Source organism: Mytilus trossulus, chromosome 12 (assembly GCF_036588685.1).
Source record: "Mytilus trossulus isolate FHL-02 chromosome 12, PNRI_Mtr1.1.1.hap1, whole genome shotgun sequence".
Classification (NCBI taxonomy): Eukaryota; Metazoa; Mollusca; class Bivalvia; order Mytilida; family Mytilidae; genus Mytilus; species Mytilus trossulus.
This window is the reverse complement of record NC_086384.1, coordinates 43,490,176-43,514,105: the sequence shown is the minus strand read 5'-3', so window position 1 is coordinate 43,514,105 and position 23,930 is coordinate 43,490,176. Positions and strand designations below refer to the sequence as shown.

The 23,930-nt window shown below is 31.6% G+C and overlaps 1 protein-coding gene and 1 non-coding gene across 2 annotated transcripts; one reads left to right on the top strand and one right to left on the bottom strand.

Annotated features, from left to right (window-relative positions):
• Positions 1 to 16,695: 16,695 nt before the first annotated feature.
• Positions 16,696 to 18,217, top strand: LOC134693451 (uncharacterized). Its single transcript, XM_063554280.1, has one exon. The coding sequence runs from the start codon at positions 16,918 to 16,920 to the stop codon at positions 18,139 to 18,141; it is 1,224 nt and encodes a 407-aa protein (XP_063410350.1). The 5' UTR covers positions 16,696 to 16,917; the 3' UTR covers positions 18,142 to 18,217.
• A 4,671-nt stretch (positions 18,218 to 22,888) lies between these two features.
• On the bottom strand, positions 22,889 to 23,016 carry LOC134693904 (U11 spliceosomal RNA). The gene has a single exon (XR_010102514.1). It is a non-coding gene; the product is annotated as a U11 spliceosomal RNA (small nuclear RNA).
• Positions 23,017 to 23,930: the final 914 nt, after the last annotated feature.

Here is a 23,930-nt window from a genome sequence, read left to right as displayed (position 1 = left end):
ACAAATTAAAAACAATCTGGATTGCTGTACTCTGAAAGATTCTTGTTTTGATTTTCCTTGGTAGTCGGCTATGGTTTTTTTTCTTTTTCTTTTTCATTTACATCTGCCCCATTATAGAAACATTCAGGCTAAAAGTTGGTATAAGTCGACCCTGAGGAAAACTCTGGGATGGGGTGAACGGGAGGCATCATTAATATCTAGTCCACTGACTTTGTTATTTGAAAATTGTTTATGAAATGTAGATGTTAAATTCAAATCAAAATAAATACTGTAATGCATTCAAGTAAACGAAAGGTATATTTCTTTTTCAGAATAATTCAACGCCAAGTTTTCATGATTCGGAAGAATTAAAGTTGAAAGTTGCAACACGTGTTTCTCCGTCTATTACAAATGTCCGAACAAAAAACTTCAAACTGATACCTGCTGAAATAAAAGAAGCTCGCTTGTCATGTTTTCGGCAAAATTTGGTAACGCGCGTAATTCAGTGTGCACCATATTTTTTCGTAGACAGAAACATATTACAGTCATTCCTTAAAAAGTTTTTGGGGACATAAACTTGGTAATGATAAAGCTATATGAAAAGGCAAGAGAGAACATTTTCCGGCAAAAATTTCAACGGCTAATATATCGAAAACAAGCGCGGTGACCTATATTTTTTTTTGGCTCTTTTTTTTTCCTATTTAAATCCCCTATCAATATAAAGTAGTGTTTTGAAAAGTTTAAACTTTAAAACTGAGAAGCGAACTCCCTTAAAAAAGACAATACAATCATAATTCCACAATGTGAATCACTCACACTTAATGTTTGTGATATTTCTTCGGAACTGTTGTCACTTGTTCAAAAGAAATGTGGAACAGAAGTACATTGAGTATCAAAGAGACAGCTCTACATCCAAAACAAAGTGAAAGAACTGTGATCAATTATAGGCTCAAGTACGGCCTCGAATCTGTGTAAATACATGCAATTTTATATAACAGTTAAATCTGTGTGTTTGTACAATTTTAGGTATAACGGAGGACATTTCTGAAACTTATATATACAACAAACCTTCTTCTTATTTTAGCAACATTTAAAAATCCTTATACTTAATGTAGTAAGTCGAGTACACCCTATTAAGTTAAAACATGTTTCATAAGTTTTTATGATGCGAATTTATTGAAATATATTTGTGTTATTTAGAAAAATGCCACCTTCTAATGTATCATATATAATTTTGAAATCCCCACTAGAATACAGTGAAATAAAGACTGATCATACAGTTTCCAAATATACAAACGAGACTGATCGTACAGTGAGAAATTCAAACAAGTGTAAATTTCTTATTTCTGGCTACAAAGATCTAGTTGAAACTTTTACCACCACTTGAAATCTACTTCATTTAGTTAATTAAGTATGGTTCATACATTGATTTGTACACTAAGAGGGTAAACAGATTGTTTTTAGGTTCACCGACTGATTTTCCTTAGTGATGCACTTGAAAATCTCTTGATTTAGGCAAAGATACGAATAATGAATGTGCTGAATTTATTTCTAAACCATTTGAGAATACTGATGTCAGCTGATTTAATCATTAAGCAATGTTCAGATGATCAACTTTCCGTTTAATTCAGTATATCCATCGAATTTTAAATGTGATCCAAAAAGTTCTCGCTTCGAAAATCGCGACTTCCGGATAGCGTACAGAATAGTATCTACACTGTTATTATGTACCTTACAAGTTTACACGCTTAAGGTTTATGTACCCTTCTGTAGCCATTTTTGTACGAATTTTTCAAACACCAATTGTATCAAAACTACAGAGATAATGAATAATAGATACAGTCCATTTTGAACATATACTAGGCGGAATTAGTTATCAAAATTACCAGGATTATAATTGTATACGCCAGACGCGCGTTTCGTCTACATAAGACTCATCAGTGACGCTCAGATCAAAATAGTTAAAAAGCCAAATAAATACAAAGTTGAAGAGCATTTAGGATCCAAAATTCCAAAAAGTTGTGCCAAATACGGCTACGGTAATCTACTCCTGGGGTAAGAAAATCCTTAGTTTTCGAAAAATTCAAAGTTTAGTAAACAGAAAATTTACAAAAAATGACCATATAATTGATATTCATGTCAACACCGAAGTGCTGACTACTGGGCTGGTGATACCCTCGGGGACGAAACGTCCACCAGCAGTGGCATCGACCCAGTGGTGTAAATAGTTATCAAAATTACCAGGATTATAATTTTATACGCCAGACGCAAACTTGATGCAAAGCATTATTATTTACTGTTGCATTGCATTTAATAGAAAAAGAGTACTTTGTGGCAAATAAATCAAGATTTTTATAGAAAACCCACAGCCTTTAATACAGAGATTTTTGTTATAAAATTTGAAACATAGATTACTCACTTGCTTTTCTATGATGTGCTCGTGGTTTTTTTTTTGCAAAAAGTTCTAAACAACCTGTTAATTCCAAAATACCTTGTGCTGAGTCACTAAAGTCGAGCGCACCCTAAAAGGTGTACTTGATTTTGGCCATATTTATATTTGTTTTAACCAATAACTACATTTATAAACTTGTTTTAAGGAAATCAATGCTAGCACTGCATGCAATAACCCTATATCTACTAGTCATCAAATTGCCAAATATGAGAGTACAAGGATAAAGGCTGTGGATTTTCTATAAAAATCTTGATTTATTTGCCACAAAATCCTCTTTTTCTATTAAATGCAATGGAACAGTAAAAAATAATGCTTTGCATCAGATTTCCCCTCGGAATATGTACAAAATGGCCTATCTCTATTATTCATTATATCTGTAGTTTTGATACAATTGAAGTTTGAAAAGTTCGTACAAAAATGGCTTCAGAAGGGTACATAAACCTTAACACATGTAACAGGTACGTAACAACAGTACGGTTTAGCTTGTAAACTTCTCAATTTGTACAAGTTCGTTTTGAACACCCCTTCACAATTGACCTGACCCAAGGTTTACCCGCGAAACATCTGATTCATTTCCATGTTTGGATGGAGAGTTGTCTCATTGGCACTCACACCACATCTTCCTATATCTAATTATTTAATTATATACAAATACATAAAATAAGGCTTCTACCTAACTGTAACTAATGTAAACTATTTACCTCAGATACCTGGATACAAAATCATCACACAATCATTTAGTCTAAATTATTATAAAACTAGTTATATGACTTCTATCAGGTAGTAAAATAATTTGAATGGAAGACAGCATGTGAATTTTGTCCTATCACCAAATATTAGTATGTGCCAACTTCATATTTCGGGAACAACTTCTTATGATATCACTCACACCGATTAGCTATTACATTTTTTAGTTTATAAATTTTTAAATTATCTCCCTTTGAACTAATCGTTTTTTTACAATTAAAGCATGCAATTTCAAATCGATTAAAAAGCGTTTATAAATAATCATTACTTTGACTAAAATTTAAATTGAATTAACATGATTATGATTATTTTATTGAAAACAACGAATATTTTTGGAAACAATATTGTATTATTTAAACTATAATTTCATATTGAAATAAGAAATATTAGAAGTCAGGTAAACTTCCATCGGGGTGTTGAAGACCGTTTGGTCATTTATTTGGATTTCGTGCACAAACCTGACGTGCATCACATCATATATAATAATATACAAATGGCGGACTTCTCTGTGTCCATTATTACCAAGTATTGTCTGCTGATTGATTAATTATCAAGGCGACGGTTACCTCGTTTAAAAATATGTTTTACATATTTTTTTTACTACCTCAGAGTCTTTCAATACCAAGAGGTTTTACTAATTGATGACCAATTAGTGTTTACATCCATGTAATTTGATATGTTGTTGATATTGTCTCATAGAAAGACGAGTTATCGTACGGCCCTTGTTTCCGTGATGATTCCGCGTTTTTTAGGTTTTGTTTTGTTCTGAAGAAGGACAACGTGTCATTCAACTCACAAAATGATTTTCTATAATTTGCTTGTTAATACTAAATTAACTCATCATAGATACCAGGATTAAAAATTCAAAGTTTTGTTAACAATTGATTTATCATTATGAACATATCAATGATAACTCAAGTCAACACTAAAGTGCTGACTACTGGACTGGTGATACACTCGGGGAAATAAATCTCCACCAGCAGTGTCATCGACCCAGTGGTTGTTAATGAACTCATCATAGATACCAGGATTAAAAATGTTGTATTTTTTACGCCAGACGCGCATTTCTTTGAATCAGTGACGCTCGAATCAAAATATGAAGTAGAAGAGCATTGAGGACCAAAATTTCTAAAAGTTTTGCCAAATACAGCTAAGTAATATCTATGCATGCTATGCCTGAGGTAGAAATTCAAAATCCTAGTATTTCAAAAATTCAAAGTTTGTTTATTTATTATTATTAACATATCAATGGTAACTCAAATCTACACAAAAGTGGATTTTGTGTGGAAGAAAGCTTGATAACTTTAGATATAACATATACAATTGTAGTTGCAATAAAACCCAAAATTGTGACGATAAAACTATTACAAACAAAAATATTGTGAAACGAGAATTTGAAAACCATTGTCATATACCTTTGTAATTGCACGTTCATGACTTATCATATTGGTGTTTTATGACTAAATAAAGGACGATGATTGTGTTACACAAGACATGGTTATTTGGAACAACAATTTACTTAAGCCGGTGGACCAGTGTCCATAATGGACGGTCTCTTCTATAACAGTACAAGCAATAGTTCATAAACACTTTCATTTGAATATAACTGATTATCAAAAAATCTATTACTTTGACACTAATAGTGTTTATTCTAAAGATACTGGGATGAATATCTACCAAACAGACTTTCATTGACATGTTTTTACCAATCTGGACAATTTATAGTTGTAGAATACGCGTATGTCCAGTTCTTTGGTTATTTTTTTTATTATAACATGTCAGCATATGACCTTAATGTGCACAAAGTCATGTTCTTATTTTTACATTTAATTTTAACCTTGAATTAAAACCATTAGTCAAACTTATTTGTAGAATTTACTTGGTAGGTATGTTCCTGTTTTATTTTATCCAATGAATTTTATGAGACATATTAAAAATATAAATATAGATATATACTGTAAACCAACTTATTTTCGCGACCGATCTATTTTCGCGACTTTCGCGAGTCGAAAAATAACGCGAATATAAATCGTCGCGAATATGTGAATCTTGGATCTTTCCTTATTAAACGTCATCAAATAAATCAGAAAATCGCGAAATTAAATAGCCGCGTAGTGGTCAAGAATGAGTAAAACGCGAAATAAAGTATCCGCGAAAATAAGTTGGTTTACAGTATGTATATTGAAGTCCATCATATTGTCACATTTGCTACAACAGACGAAATAAGCTTATATTGAAGAATACTGTATGGTTTTAAAACAAAATAAACAAAATATGTGTCCACAGAGTTTACGATGGAAAAATTGTGCGGTTGCTGAAAAAATGACGCCAAACACTCAAAATCGTCTGAAGCCTTAATTACAATATTCATAGTAGGAAACCTTACACTATCTGCACCAAATGGACTCTCTTCATTTTATTTATATTAAAAGTGCATGATTCATTTGGACTTCTTTTACCTTGATTTATATGTTTTGAATGTAATGAATAATTAGAACATCCAATTGATAGCTTGTGCTAAGAGAAAACCTATATGTTAAGTTTATGTCTGTTTCCGTCACCGCTGATGATACTCGTCTTTAAGAATCGCGCTTCTTGCGTACAAATATATCAGCCTAGGATCTTGTATGATTACTTTATTTTTATACTGGTATCTTTTGACTTTACAAACTACTCACATAGTATGAGTTTGAATAAAGGCAACAGAAGAATACCGCTGTTTAAAATGCATAAACTACAGGTGAAAAACATCAGAGATACCGCAACAAAAACAACCAAAGTATATTCTGAATCTTCAATCTGCTCGTTAAATGTATTTCTCTTTGTATCCATCTGAGGATTTCAGCATTTTTTAACTGATTTTTATGTATCGTTCTTATGTTGTACTGTTACATCACTGTCCAAGGTTAGGGGATGGTTTCGATCCCGCTAACCCCGCAATATTATGTTTGTGTCCCAAATTAGGCGCCTGTAATTTAGTGGTTGTCGTTTGTTGGTGTGTTACACATTTGTTTTTCGTTCCATTTTTGTTTACATAAATTAGACCGTTGTTTCCTCGATTGATTTTTTTTACATTTGTCTATTTGAGGCCTTTTATAGCTGACTATCCGGTATGGATTCGGTCATTGTTGAAGGCCGTACGGTAACATAAATTTTGTTAGTTTCTGAGTCATTTAGTCTCTTGTTGAGTTGTCTCATTGGCAATCATACCACATCTTCTTTTTATACATTATAGGTCAATGTGCGGTTTTCAACACGGAGCCTTGGCTAACACCAAACAGTAAGCCAAATATAAATCCAAATACATGTATATATATATAGAACTTTTTTAACAAAGAAATAACTATTCATCTATAAAATCAAGGGATATCACTTAATTTGTAGATAACCTCATAATAGATACCAGAAGTAAATTTTGTTTTTAAGCAAGACGCGCGTTTCGTCTACAAAAGACTCATCAGTGACGCTTGAATTCAAAAAAGTTAAAAGTTCCAAATAAAGTACGAAGTTGAAGAACATTGAAACCGAAGATTCACAGTGGCGGATCCAGAACTTTTCCTAAGGGCGGCCCCCTGACTGTCCTAAGGGGGGGCGCTCCAGTCATGCTTCAGAGATTCCCTATATAATCAACCAAATTTTCCCACAAAAAGGGGGGCCTGGATCCGCCTATGATTCATACATAGAAAAATTTGCCAATTTCAAATACTAGCTAGATACGTCATTACATAAGTCTATAAGGGTCATATAAGAATCTTTTTTTATGTTATCATTTCATTTGCAATTTCCTAATACAGTGCTTTTATGATTTAAAAAAAAATAACTCATGATATTTTATCAAAAATATGATTCTTCAAACATCACTTTCGTTGCCAATTGAAAAAAATGAAAGGAAAAATGTTAATTCTTAGGTACTCAAGGTGCACGAACTATTGAACGGTAAATTTTTTTTTTTATCAAAATTGAATTTGCCCTTCATAAAAAAGTCGATGATATTGTGAAATAAGTCAAAATTATCCTTGCATCAAACTTGCTACAGAATTACGGTCGAAAAAGTGGGCCTTTGCATCTCTGTTTAATCGCAATCTACGAAAATTGGGTATAACTATAGGTTGCAGTCCTGTAATTGACTGCTCCGTATGCAAAACATCTGATCTTTGAAAAATCAAAAAATCAAAACTGGTACATGGAACTTTCCGGGGTTGATATACCCCAAAACATGCAAGTTTTTTTTAAATCTATATATATATGTTTCAATTCATCATAAATCTATAATCAAACAGAAAAAATGAGTCCAGAAAAAAAATCAGAAATAAATGGACTATTTTGTTTCCCTCCATGTTTTGACATGCACCGGAAACTGGAGTTGTAATACAAGACTAGTATCTTTATAAAAAAGAAGATGCGGTATTATTCATGTTATTGCCAATGCATCTTTAGTCGACATATTTCAACCAATGTGTATTGTTGCATACAAATCTTCAACAACGATATACATCTGTTTTTCCTATAACTTCTCTTCCAATATTTTTCTGTCTCAAGTCAGTTGCTTGACATGAAAAATTTAGATAAAAATGATTAAAAGAAATATACTTAAGATTGATAAAACTTAATATCATTGATTTAATGTTTGAAAAGCCTAATGTATGCATTTGAGACTTTAATTTATGAAAACTAAACTTTAAAAAAAACACAACCTAAGACAGATTATCAAAAATAATCAAAATCTATGTCACAAATCGATATAAATAGAACCGAAAGTATTTTAAGTGGTAATACCATTTATCGTCGCCATTTTACAGGTAAACTGACACAAACTTTTATCATTTTCTAAACAGGGTTATAACAGTTTCAAATTGCAAACTTTTGGATTTTTAACAGATAAAAGTATTCATATTATTAAATGAAAAACAAACGACTTACATGTCTACTTTATATGCATAAATATCTATACTACTAAATCTAAAGACCGTTTTTTTCATCTAATAAAGATCACTAAACGTAAACCGAAAAAGCTATTATTTACGGAAGCCGATAAGGGCCATTCAAAAAAAATATTTTATGTCGTAATTACGACATAGCATGTCGTAATTTCGACATAACATGTCGTTATTACGACATCACTATGTCGTAATTTCGACATAACATGTCGTTATAACGACATCGCTATGTCGTAATTTCGACATATCATGTCGTAATAACGACATCACTATGTCGTTTTAACGACATAGCTTTGTCGTAATAACGACATCGCTATTATATATAAAAGAATATGTATTATGATTGTCAAGAGACTAAATAACACAGAAATTAACTGCTATAGGTCATCATAATGCCCCCAATAATTAGAAAAGTTAAGCACCGCATAATCAACTATAAGAGAGCGAAATGATACTGTGTGGCAGACAGTGTTATTATTTAATTATTAGCTCCCTTGGTAACACTACAAATTTCATATTTAATGTATTTTATTGTTAAATAATTTACATGAAGCTAAATAAGTATATATTTGTTAATTGCATAGCTGTTTTGCAATTTGAATTCATTGTTCAAAGATTTCTATTTATATTGTAAAGTTTGATATTTGCATCCTCGCAAAATCTTTGGTTACCTTCTGCGGATACCTTCAGTGAGAAACTTATATATTTTATAGATTCCATTGAAGTTCGTAATGAAGCCCACCGTACAAGGGCTGCATAGCCAGTCAAGGTCGTTAAAAACTTCCATTTGTTGATGGAGTTGAATAGAAGAATATATGTGAAGTTGATGAGAGCAAAAGTTATGAATACGAAGAGTAAATATGCCAAAATTCTTTTCTTATTAACTACATATTTGGGTCTTAAAGGAAAAAAATGCTTCAATACAATACAAAACGGAAGCCAATTTATACAAACGTCTAAAATCCTAAAGACGCTAATTTCCGACGTTACATGTGCTAAAGTTTCAATTAAATGTTCATGATAATTAAAACAAATCGTGTTATGAAATTTGGAAAAAGAGGTTGATGATTGCTGCCGAAAAAAAAGAATAGTGCATGTTGCTATAGACTCCGCCCGGTAACATAGGTTCGACACAGGTTAAATTTTGCAATTTTTATTAATCGTATATAGCTTTTAACGAGTTATTTAAAAGATATAAAATGCGAATTGAAATTTATGTTACGGAAGTACTCCGAAATAGATCATTCAAAGTCGTCACTTCAGTAACTTAAAGGTGCAATCACCAATATTAAAAGACTTAAACCAGTTCACGGAATGTTTTATTTCGCGATTTGTCCTGCTATTCATGTTATAATTGTCGTGATGAAAGTAATTCCTGTACTAGCGAAGCCGGAACTTTTCGCCAATATAAACTTGTGCATGAAATGGAGGTAATTGAAAGACGAATCCCAAACAGCGACGAAACCCGTTTCATCGTATTAATAAAAACCCGGGATTATATATGCCGTTTTCGTTGACGATCAAGGAGTAGATTACTACATTTTAAAATGTTATATCTGAAGATGACTTGGGAAATTATTCTAAAGCTAAGGTTCAAGTAATTGAAGAGGTGTATTTCGACAACATATCTGCCAGGGAAAATACAATTCTATTCAAATTTAACCGAGAGTAAAATGTTCGATGTTCGATGCATGTTTTACATAGCATGTCGTAATTTCGACATAACATGTCGTTATTACGACATCACTATGTCGTAATTTCGACATAACATGTCGTTATAACGACATCGCTATGTCGTAATTTCGACATATCATGTCGTAATAACGACATCACTATGTCGTTTTAACGACATAGCTTTGTCGTAATAACGACATCGCTATTATATATAAAAGAATATGTATTATGATTGTCAAGAGACTAAATAACACAGAAATTAACTGCTATAGGTCATCATAATGCCCCCAATAATTAGAAAAGTTAAGCACCGCATAATCAACTATAAGAGAGCGAAATGATACTGTGTGGCAGACAGTGTTATTATTTAATTATTAGCTCCCTTGGTAACACTACAAATTTCATATTTAATGTATTTTATTGTTAAATAATTTACATGAAGCTAAATAAGTATATATTTGTTAATTGCATAGCTGTTTTGCAATTTGAATTCATTGTTCAAAGATTTCTATTTATATTGTAAAGTTTGATATTTGCATCCTCGCAAAATCTTTGGTTACCTTCTGCGGATACCTTCAGTGAGAAACTTATATATTGTATAGATTCCATTGAAGTTCGTAATGAAGCCCACCGTACAAGGGCTGCATAGCCAGTCAAGGTCGTTAAAAACTTCCATTTGTTGATGGAGTTGAATAGAAGAATATATGTGAAGTTGATGAGAGCAAAAGTTATGAATACGAAGAGTAAATATGCCAAAATTCTTTTCTTATTAACTACATATTTGGGTCTTAAAGGAAAAAAATGCTTCAATACAATACAAAACGGAAGCCAATTTATACAAACGTCTAAAATCCTAAAGACGCTAATTTCCGACGTTACATGTGCTAAAGTTTCAATTAAATGTTCATGATAATTAAAACAAATCGTGTTATGAAATTTGGAAAAAGAGGTTGATGATTGCTGCCGAAAAAAAAGAATAGTGCATGTTGCTATAGACTCCGCCCGGTAACATAGGTTCGACACAGGTTAAATTTTGCAATTTTTATTAATCGTATATAGCTTTTAACGAGTTATTTAAAAGATATAAAATGCGAATTGAAATTTATGTTACGGAAGTACTCCGAAATAGATCATTCAAAGTCGTCACTTCAGTAACTTAAAGGTGCAATCACCAATATTAAAAGACTTAAACCAGTTCACGGAATGTTTTATTTCGCGATTTGTCCTGCTATTCATGTTATAATTGTCGTGATGAAAGTAATTCCTGTACTAGCGAAGCCGGAACTTTTCGCCAATATAAACTTGTGCATGAAATGGAGGTAATTGAAAGACGAATCCCAAACAGCGACGAAACCCGTTTCATCGTATTAATAAAAACCCGGGATTATATATGCCGTTTTCGTTGACGATCAAGGAGTAGATTACTACATTTTAAAATGTTATATCTGAAGATGACTTGGGAAATTATTCTAAAGCTAAGGTTCAAGTAATTGAAGAGGTGTATTTCGACAACATATCTGCCAGGGAAAATACAATTCTATTCAAATTTAACCGAGAGTAAAATGTTCGATTTACTTGCAGAGTGTCAGATAATATACTTGTATTGGGGATAAATTAAGATATAGATAATTTACAATGACAGATGATATCACAATGGATGATATGCACCTTGAAAGTTAAACATCCTATGATAAAAAAAATTATGGAAAACCGTATACATGTACTTCCGTCCCACCTTTCCTTCCTACATTACTTGCGACAGTTCTGCATTTTTAGTTGAAATAACTTAAAGGGTAAACATTATAAAATCCTCGATTTCCACAACTCGAGGTAATGTTTGATAAAATGACATCACCAAATGAACAAAACCAGAATCAACCAACAATGTATAAAACCGAATAAAACGAAGTTAAAAACCCTCTTCGACACCGCTTTTTAAGTATAACGTGTTGTAGGAACATCGTTCCCAACGTTTGAAAGTAGAAATTGCGCAATAAATACTTTTATTCACCCTTATTACAAGAAGCCATGTAGTTTGCGCTTATTTACAGGGAGATGGGATGCTGGACTTGCAAATGCAGTCCCTTATATCAATCCACACATTATTCTTTCAACTGATAGAAGTTTAATACAACCTTGTTTGCCTGTACATCCCTTTTAATAACAATCCCATGATAGATTGGACTTATTAATCTTATTCTAATCAATCTTATTCTTATTCTATTTAATTAACTTCATCAACATATGGAGGATTTGAACGACCTTTTTTTTATATTTCAAACTTACTGTAAGTTTTGAAAGACCTTGCCTAGCTATACGGCTTTTGCACGATCGGCTTATCAACTTAGGCGGAATCTATAAAATATATAAGTTTCTCACTGAATGTATCCAAAGAAGGTAACCAAAGATTTTGCGACGACGCAAATATTAAACTTTACCATATGAATAGAAATCTTCAACCAGTGATTTCAAATAGAAAAAGCTATGCAATTAACAAATATATACTTATTAAGCTTCATACAAATTATTTAAAAATAAAATACATTAAATATGAAATTCGGGGTTTTATTAAGGGGGCTAATAATAAAATAATAACACTGTCTGCCACAGAGCATTTCGGGGACTCTCCCTCTGGTATCTTTCCTCCCTCTTTTATAGCTGAATATGCGGGGGCTTTTCTAATTATTGGGGGCATTATAATGACCTATAGTAGTTAAATTCTGTGTCATTTAGTCTCTTGCCAATCATAATACATATTCTTTTATATATAATAGTGATGTCGTTATTACGACATGATATGTCGAAATTACGACATAGCGATGTCGTTTTAACGACATGTTATGTCGAAATTACGACATAGTGATGTCGTAATAACGCCATGTTATGTCGAAATTACGACATGCTAAGTCGTAATTACGACATAATTTATTTTTTTGAATGGCCCTTATCGGCTTCCTTAATTATTAAACTTATACATGCTATATAAGGGTATATCTACTTTATAGGGTATACTGAAAATTTTACATCAATTTCTGTTTCAAACAATAAGCAATTAGAAAAAATAATAAGTTTTGGTGAAAAGATTTTGAGAAAATGTTCATTTTGTAATTCTATACTTCTTTTCCTGTCTATGGCACTGCATGTTTAATTAAAATTTCCATATTTAGGTTAAAAAATTTGTTTAAAAAGTAGAATTTTTCTAAAACTATCCATCATGACAATGATTTTTGTGATTAGGTGTGACAAGTAATCAATATTCTTAAGAAAAAAACAACTTGAGTATTCATTTGGTTTTTCTTGAGTTTAATTTCACATATATGATTTGGTGTGTCAAGTACAGTCTAAAACAGTGATCTAGTAGGCATGTGTAAAGACCAGTAAAGTCAAAAAGGATAAACGTATAGTCTTTCTTGTGTTGTGTTTAGATAGTTGTATTGTAGCAAATTCTTCAAGATCAAGAAGTTTTGGGTAGTTTTTTTCAATTTTGACTCAAACAAGATACCCACTTAGGTAGATTTCATGGAAAAAAGGGGGAGGGGAAACTATTGAATGTGTTTGAATCAATCAGAAGGGAAAAAAATAAAAAATGATAGATAAGAAAACTCTTCTTGCTTCACAGTATCCAAATCATAAGAAAAAGATCATAACGATAGACTAGAATGAGATTTACAGATCATTTGATAGACATGACGGATTTCAAAAAATTTGCCAGTTTTCAGAAAGGGGTACTGCTATAATAGTAGGGTTATTTTTTTATTAATACAACAAACTTGTTCTTTTAATGGCATTTTTTATGTTCAAATATGGCTACTGAATGAAACTAATTAAATGATTTATCCAGTTTCCGGTGCATCAAAACATGGAGGGAAACAAAATAGTGATTTTTTTTCTGAATTTGTTTTTCTGAACTCGATTTATTCTGTTTGATTATAGGTTTATGCTGAATTGAAACATATATATATGTACATATATATACTTTAAACAAATTTTTCATCTTTTGGTGATATCAATTCAGAAAAGTGGAAGGATATAATGATTACTGGAAGTGGTGCGGTCTAGTAAAAACAGCAAACAGAAAGTAGAAAAAAAAATGTTTTGACTTCAGGATTACGTTACTTTTTATTCATCGTGGCATGACCCACTTTTTTCCGATTAAATCAAAATTTCACATTAGTACATACATGATATAAATATGCTTTTTTTATGTAGCATTTTTGTTTTTTTTATTTTCAAAGATCAGCTGTTTTGCATGTAAGCCTATGGAGCAGTAAATGTCACATGTTACCTATTACCTTTTAGGCGTACCACCAAACAGTGTTTTTTGGGATTTGCTATATACACGGGTCATAATCACAGGGTTGGCACTACTAACTCATCGTTGACACATTGTTTCCTATTGTTGTATTTTAATCAGCATGAATTTATAAAATGACAAACCAATGATAAAAATCTAGACTTAAACTGATAAGGCGTAGTTACAGTTTCCAATTTGTTAGCCGACCAGACGTAAAAACGGCAAATCAAAGAATTCAACTTGATTTATAACTAATAGACTATTAGGACTATGTTGTTTATTAAAAAAAACAAAGTTGTCACATTGTTTCCTATTGTAGTATTTTTAAAATCAGCATGATTTTATAAAACGACAATACTATTATACTTAAAAAATCCGTTTGCCATCTCCCTAAGGCCTTCCGAATTTTGTCCACTCTATATCAAAATGATGTTGGTCTTTATACATAAACTAGAACACACCCGCGATATCGCAGTATCTTATTATGTTAAAGCCTTTTTTAGCCTGGATTTTTAGTATTAGTATTGTAATCTGATAAAGCCATGCTGATTATAAAACTCAAAATGTTTCTGTTAGAACCCGTCGACCTGGAACTTGTCCATTTTTGGTAATTTTGATTATTTGGAAAACAAAAGAAACTTATTAATTTGTCTAATTGCTAATTGATTGAAACAGTAATCGATGTAAAAGGGTAAAATTTTCAGTATACCATATCAAGTATATTTTCCCTTATATAAGTTTGAATAGTAGCTTTCTTCGGTTTTACGTCTATTCGGTGAACAAAAAACGGTCTTTTGATTTAGCAGTATAGAAATAGCCTTGGAAAAAATAAGGCTGAAAATGCACCAAATATTTATATTCAATATAAATATTTACATTTTGTCTGTTTCAATATCAAAATGTTCATAAAGTTCTCCATAGTATCCTTCAAAATACTATATTTAACAATAAATACGTTTGCTGCTTCAAAGGCGCTCTTCTGTTTCCAAAATTAATTATGACGATACTCAACAATCATCATACATACCATGCATACCTGCAGAGGCGGATCCAGGGGTCCTGCTTTTTTTTTGGAGGGGGGGGGATGATCAATGCATTTGAATAGGTACATGTCGTTGGAACCCTACTTTTAATGCCTGGATCTGCTCCTGAGTCCTGACAAAAGGTACGAGGCATATGTTAGTATAGCAAACTGACGCTTGATTTAAATTAATGTCCGTTTTTTTCTTCTTTTCAGATTAGTTTTTGAAAGGACTGTTTTGCTATGGCTGGTAAGTGATCTTTAAGATATTTTGAATTACCAAGAATAAACAAAATTACGTCGTAAAATATTATATCTGCGTCTTATGGGTTTTCGTGCTAATTGGAATTTATTGTAACGAAACAGTATAGATTTTTAAAAAAATCGAAGAAGTCAACATGGTTGGAATCGTCTAGCGACTTCTAATTGAAGTGTTGTACTTAACTGACGTTTTTAACCAAGCTTTGTGTTGTTAGCCTTTTATCTTGAAAACTTTCAAAGATGAATAGATACTTTTTATTACAAAAATGAGCAGCTACATCTAAACAGAAAACATGATCAGCAATAAAAACCAGATAAACAACAAAGAGACTACTTCATGAATGTTATTTAAGTCTACAATGTTCCGTCCACTGCTTAAATATTAGACAAAGATCTTCACAGAATGAAATTTAAAGCAAAATGGTGCCTTGAGTAAAGAACTACTAGTAATGTCTTTAAAAAAAACAAACATCAGATATAAATGTCCTCGCAATCCAATATTCAAGTAACAGAAAAAAAGAAAGTTATAAAAGAAAACAAACGAGATAACTTGATCGAACACGAGAATAGTTTACACACTTAGTTTTCGAGTCAAGATCTAAGGTCTTTTCAGAAAAACTGATTTAATAACCGCATTGAAGCTTAAATTTGGTATCATATATTTTCTAAGACTTATCTTAATTCCATACTGATATCCCTTTTCTGGTATTTTTTGGTAAATATTTTATCTTTTTTGTTGATGTTTTACCAGAATTCAATCTCTATAATTATATTGAATACGTTCTTACAGCATTTACGCATTGCATTCTTTTTACGTCCTCTTTTTAATAGATAACTCCACATCAGATATGTCCGTTTGTCTGTACAATTACCTATGTCATACTATTGTTGGATCAGAGGATTACGTTAGACTGATCAGATTGATTAATGCAACAAAAGACCGACTAATGAGAAACAAACTCTATGCTACGTTTATCACCAGTGGTAGTTTCGGTGAAGGACTTGAGATGGAGGGAAGTGACTATGATATTATGATTAAAGTACAACATTTTAACTTGGTTACTGATCAATCGGAACTTCAAGATTATCATTCTGATAAAACTGTATTTTTATTAGAAACTAGCGATGTTAAACCTGGCTTTGCCTATCTACGTCTGATAAAAGGAAATACGAAAAATAGGTTGTTGGTGTGTCGAGGTGCCGAAGATCAGTTGTATCTATCTAGTGTATTTTTTAAGATGTGTGTTCTTAATAAATATCAATCTATTTTTCACGGACCGTGCGTAACTGATAGAGATGGCACATTTGACATTGCATTTTGTCTACATTCAGAATCATGGATATTTACAGCTTTACAATGGGTTACTAGATCAAATAATTCATGGCCAACTAGTGAGTTAAAACAAAGAGTAATTGATCATGGAGTCATATGTGTGCCAATTGGCCAAGAGGGGGATCTCAATGAGGAATTAAATGGCGCATATCATTCTCTGTAGGTGAAAAATTTCTGATATGTACATTTAGTCACACACAGTTATTGTGCTATGCTCTCATGAAAATTCTTCTGAAAAATGTTATAAGCGAATCTCCCGGATGTAAAGACTTACTTTGTTCATATTTCATTAAAACTATCTTATTGTGGCTATCTGAAGAATTGCCGACATCTGTGTGGAAACCAGATAATTTGATACCTTGCTTTATGAAGTGTTTCAAAAGACTTGTATATTGTGTAGAATACTCCGTTTGTCCACATTACTTCATTCCAGAAAACAACCTTTTTGAAAATAAGATTATTGGACAAAGCAGAACAAAGTTGTTACAAAAATTGAATGAGTCACATGATTATGGATTGCAATGTATCTTTAGTTCGGAAAAAATATCTAACTTACCGTCGTTTACAAGACAACAGCGCAATGTGGACATGTTCGCAAACGATATTCAGAAAATAATAAAGTCAAATTCTATTCTTCCGATACAAAGTACAACCATCATGGATTATGAACGATGTCTAAAATCAATACTTTTAAGTAAATCTAAACAAATAAGGTCCATCCTTTTACACAATATGACTAGTCTTTCCTTCAACACTGTACACACAATGCAGCTACCCAATCCATATGGTAACATATACAAATATAAACAATACAAAACATGTATCTGTTATATTCTACAGAGTATCCAGCACGATGCTGTGTCAGGCTGGATGATGTTGGCCACATTATTCTACAAACACAGACAATACAAGAAAGCACTTTGTGTTCTGTTATATTCACTCACAAAATGTACCACAAAAAAATTGGGCTTTGGTGCAAATATATCCAACGAACATCGTGAACTATTCCGGTATAATACATTTAGAAAGTTAGGAATAATTCGCACGCTACGAATTCTATTCTTACGTCCAATAGATTTTTTTGATAAACCTAATTCTATTCTTGACGAACTAAAAATAAATGATAAAGATTTTAATCAACGCACCGTAATACCACCAGTTACATATATCCATTTGCTTACTTTCTTGTGTCATTATTGTCTGAATAATATAAGAAATTATCAGGAATCACTAGGAGACATTCGTCTAACAATAGAAGAGGATTATTTTATGTCGGATAATGGTTTGAGAGCTGCAGCATTCGACTGTCTTGGGGTAGCTTTTCAGATTATAGGAGATACGGAAGCAGCTAGAGAAGCTTTTGTTAAATCAACAGAAATTTTTCCTTATCAATTGGACAATCGCTCATTCCAACGACTAGCAATACCAAAAAAGTATAGATAAGCATTTACAATAGCTCAGGGATAACTTGTGCAGAATTACTGTTTCCATGTACAATACTTATCATTTAATCAGATGAAGAAAGAAAGATATATGTATGTTCGTAACTTAATGTTATTACATTGTTAGTGTTCCTGTACCATTTATATACAAGTAAGAAAGGGTTAAAGTAGAACAACATAGATTTGTTAACTACTTCGTACCAAAAGATGTCAATTTAAAATTACTATAAATGATTTTTATATATATTTACCTAGATTATTGACTGTAAATAATAAAATTTGAACTAATACTTTTTATATACAAGATGCAATAAGAAATAATTATTATGGTAAGTATGTTGGGGAAAAAAATTAATAATGTTGTGTTACTTTGACCTATTAATGTTGATTGTAGTGTCAATCTCACATTAATCGGATTTTTGTTTTGTAGCTTTGTCATATAATCGGAATTGTGTGTATCTCTACTTTACATTGTTACGAATGAGAAAAGCGTTTCTTAACAAGTTTCTTAACCATACTTATGTTAGTTGACATAGAACATATTGTGTGTAACAGAATATCATTGTTTAACCCTTTTGATATTTTACAAATGTAAAAGGAGGTTCGGATTAAGGATCAATACGATACAAAACAAATAAAGTCACTGAGAAACAGAATATTTAAAGAACTGCAGAAAAAAATGACAATCGCGCTCTGATTATCCCTGCGTTAACACATTTTTTTCATTTAAAAGCAAAAAAAATAATTTTATGCAATCAATAGTGCGCTCCTTTTTCTAACCCTTAAAAGTTTGATGCCGAGTTATTTAAGAACCCTGTTGGTGGGACACTAATTTCTTGTTTAGTTTGATTCAGTAATTCGGTACTTGTTCGTTTATGCCAAACTGATTAGTGTAAAAGCTTTTTTTTTTAAATTAAATTAATAATAATTTAAAAAGCATTTTTCAATAGCAGGCTTTGAAGTTTAAATCATGTTTATAATACTTGAAGTATCCTTGATAGTAGTATTTAGTTTTTGTAACAAGTGAAGGGATGACATCATTGTAATCACCAATGTCTTCAAAGCAGTGTTTCACATTATGAAACTGTTGGTCTTCCGGGAACATCATTTGCATTATATGTTTGGGATCATGGGTTAAATTGTATTCTTAAACTGACCCACATGGATAAAAATTAAAATCACAAAAATACTGAACTTTGTAACAAGTGAAGGGATGACATCATTATGATCACCACCAATGTCTTGAAAGCAGTGTTTCATATTATGAAGCTGTTGGTCTTCCGGAAACATCATTTGTATTATATGTTTGGGATCATGCGTTAAAATTGATTCTTAAACTGACACACATGGATAAAAAGTAAAATCACAAAAATACTGAAAATCAAATCGGAAAGTCCATAATGACATGGCAAAATTAAAAAACAAAACGCATAAAAAACGAATGGACAAGAACTGTCATATTCCTGACTTGATACAGTCTCATCAAATTCCGTTATTTTTACAATGATGCGTTAACTAAACAGACACAAAAAATAAAATAGTCAAAATATGGGATCAGCAGTCATCATCGTGTAACAATTTAAAAAAGGAAAAATTTAACAGATCACAAAAACATCTATCTACAAACACATTCATTGATTGGATCATTCATTTATTGTTATTTTTGGATATCAAAATATGTGTATTATTTTTTTTGTGTGTTAGGAATTCAAATTTGTTATTTCACAAAATAGTTTTTTGATATTAAGAAATCTTTTTCTTGATATCGAGAAATTAAAATAAAATTTAGATGAGGAATAAATAGTTAAAAGTAAAATAACAAAAATATCGAACTTAGAGGAAAATTCAATGTGTAGTCGATTGGCAAAATCGAATTCTCAAACATATCAAACGAATGGATAACAACTGTCATATTCCTGACTTGGTATAGGAATTTTTCTTAATTTGAAAATTGTGGATTTAACCTTGTTTTATACCTATCAAAAATCTCTCACGTGAATGACAGTCGCATACATTATGTTGACAACAATGTGTGAACAGACATATAAGGGAACGACCATTTAACATCCGGGGCCAAAAAAAAGGGGGGTATTGTATTTTCCAAAAATAAAATTTTGATCACATGTTTGATGAAAAAAAAATATTCTGGTCAAGCAGATGACCAAACAAAGAATCCAGATTTTCCCTATCCCTTTTAGTGTTAGATATAAGAAAGAAAAAAAAAGAAGATTTATGGCGTCGAAAAATTAAAAACAAATGTTCATGCATTGCTCGAAAAAAATATCTGACTTAGAAGAAAATGTAAAAAAAATAAGCACACAGCCGTCAACATTGTGTTTTAATACCTTAATCACTTTGAAAACCAAAAAAAAGCAACAAAGAAAAACAAACAGACATATGAACAAAGCACATCAGAAAGAACGAAAGGCAGGAATATACATTTTTTTTCCGCAGCATAATAAATAAATGAACACTATAACACGTAATGAAGGTTATACATAACGTCAGTTACTGGACCTAGAATCTATACTTCAAGATATGTGAAGTTGATACGGAATATTTATTAACAAGGTCTTGGTATCTTCCAATGAACTTTTTTTTTTAAAAGGACTAGACGTTTCTTAACATAACCCTTTCTGCTCAGATATTGGTGACGTTTGACAAAGTCTGGGTAGCAGCTGCAAGCTCTTGAATACCAGATGAATTGGGAAATGTATATCCAATACAGGTGAAGTCGGTATATCTATTGCTACTAATGTGGGGAAAATAATAATTTTGAAATCAAATTCGTCCCGTTTGTCATGGATTTTAGTACTGAGATGACCGCTTATGTCAAATTCAATGTATTAGTCTAAAACATGAGATAGAGGAAGCCATGTTTGTTGTTTCGTAATTTTTAGAATATATAAATGGGACCTAATCAGAAAATGTTGGGTTATTTAAAAATAAAAGACAGTCATCAAAATATCTGAAAGTGACATTAAACGATCGGATAAAAAGAGCACCTAATAATATAGAACTACTACAACTATTTTATAGCCTAACAGTACAAAACCATGTACATCATTTCAGTAGCATAAATCCAATGGCTGTGTTGATATATAAACTGCTTGAAAATCTTCTAAGCATAAAAGTAATGGCTACGTTAATATATAAGCTGCAAGAATTTTTCCAGAAGAATAGAACACAATTGCCATATCAATACATTAAGCTATTTCCAATTTAGTCGAAAGGTTATTGGGCCTTTGTTTCCATTATTTCAACATATACATGTATACTCAACAAATTATTTTATGTTCTTGTATACTTCTGGAACTATTATACTTAGTTATACTCACTGTTTCAATCTTAGTTCCAGCATACACCCACCATATATGTATAATTATTGGTTTACGGTAGCACAATACAAAGATTTTATAACTTCAACTCCCAAGTTTCACTGGGTCGATGCCACTGCTGGTGGACGTTTCGTCCCCGAGGGTATCACCAGCCCAGTAGTCAGCACTCCGGTGTTGACATGAATATCAATTATATGGTCATTTTTATGAATTTTCTGTTTTCAAAACTTTGAATTTTTCGAAAAAAACCTAGGATTTTCTTACCCCAGGAGTAGATTACCTTAGCCATATTTGGCACAACTTTTTGGAATTTTGGATCCTCAATGCTCTTCAACTTTGTACTTGTTTGGTTTTATAATATTTAGATTTGAGCGTCACTGATGAGTCTTATGTAGACGAAACGCGCGTCTGGCGTACTAAATTATAATCCTGGTACCTTTGATAACTATTTGAATCTTAGTTCCAGCATACACCCACCATATATGTATAATTATTGGTTTACGGTAGCACAATACAAAGATTTTATAACTTCAACTCCCAAGTTTTAAAATGTTGTAATTTTCTTTATATTCTTGATAATTTAGAAAAGTGGTAGTTTTGAGTAGCTAATAGATTACTCTTTCAAATTAATGCAATGTTAGAATAATGCAACAGTTATGAAATCAATTATAATGTAAACTGTGTCTAAAATACTTTTCACCAAATTTCCTTTTTTAAATGAAATTAGCTTCTGCATATGTTTCCTAGAGGATTTATTTTATTATATGTTGTTCCTATGGCCATTATCTACAAAAGGGTGTCTCAGATTTCAGTTAGAATGTATAGAACTAATTTTTTTTTATGTGGACAGTATGCTTACACTAACTAGATATTTATGAGAGAATGGAATACAATAGGGACAATTTGAGACACCGTTTTGAAGCCCATGATGTGTTGATTAAGATTTTGTTAGATTTTTCTGTATAGTTAAAGAGATGAGAGAGCTTAATTCATTCAAGTGAACTGACCGAGATTTTGTCACTAATTACATAATAATTGAATACATAATGATTGCATAATAAAAATATTGCATTCATTTTAAATATTAATCTTTTATCTATCTATATATATATATATATACCTCTTTTATGCATTCATAAGAAAGTAACAGCATTTTAAAGGTTAGAGATTGGAAGTAAAAAAATATTTGTATTGTGCTACCTGAATACTAAAACAAATGTTTAAGATCATAAAATTTTATTTTTTGTTGAAAGGCAAATCATGAAATATGCATTTGGGAGGTTTTTAAAAGCTTGATATCCGTCGGTATAATCAGGATTTGTATCAATCAATGCACATCATTATTTGTCCACTAATAGCCAAAACGTATTAAAAATTCATATGTCGGTTTCTAATTTATATTTGTTATTATGGGGCGCCGGACCTAATGAGTACCAACTGCCACCAAGTAAAGAAATTATGCCTCCGAAATCTCCTGATAGTGATTCCGCCCAAATATCGTTAGACTTTGAGTACCACACATGGTAAAGGCCCTTTTTATTAATGGTAAAGAAATTTCTATATAAGAGGTCACAGACAAGATAAAGATTCTAAGGTTTATAATTAAAATTCTAACTACAAGTTTTCTCCTAAAATTACAATTATAGCCACATACGATTTTCTTATTAAGTTAAATATTTTATTCTATGTATGTTATTTTATATAATACGAGATTAAAGACTTTGTGCCCTAACAAAATTTAATTATGTAATCAGAAGATTTTAAAGGGACATCACTCAAAAATATTTTTCTGTAACGTGATTTTAGAAGTTTTAAGTGATATGTTTTATTTGATAAGGCGCCGGACCTAATGAATACCCCCTCCTTTCAGTTCACACTCTTTGTGTCTCCTGTTTTGTTTGTTAATATGCATCAGCCAGTACATGAGACACAACTCATAAAAGCTTATTTCATTGATGTGATGCTGCTTCTTGGTCATTAAACATTGTGGTTTATATGGTTATATTAGAAACTAGCTCCTATAATATTCTATGTTTTTCCAATAATGTAAATGTTTAATATACATGTACTATTGATATAAATCGCTGTACCGATTTAGCCTTAAAAGGTTCTCTATGAGAAATAAAATAGATCTATGTATCTAATCTTCAAATCAGAGGATACTATAACTATTACACTGCAGTAATCTTAAAACGTGTAAAATTTAATTCATACATTTTTCAATGGAATCTTGAGGTCCACATGACACTCATCTAGTAGCCAATTTCTGGTACCATAAGTCTCGACTTTCACCATGTGTTTAAGTTGCAGTACGTAGTATACTGATCGATTGCGACTAAAATACTCCACTGAGCGCAGACTGATATGACAGCAGAGGTCCAACCCTGAGCAGTTGGGGCAAATTTGGTAGCAATATTCAAGTTTAAAACCGGCTGAATTTGGATTGTAATCA

Bases quoted from the DNA above. Each gene is read 5' to 3' on its own strand.
- LOC134693451 (XM_063554280.1), top strand. From the start codon at position 16,918: ATGAAAATTCTTCTGAAAAATGTTATAAGCGAATCTCCCGGATGTAAA.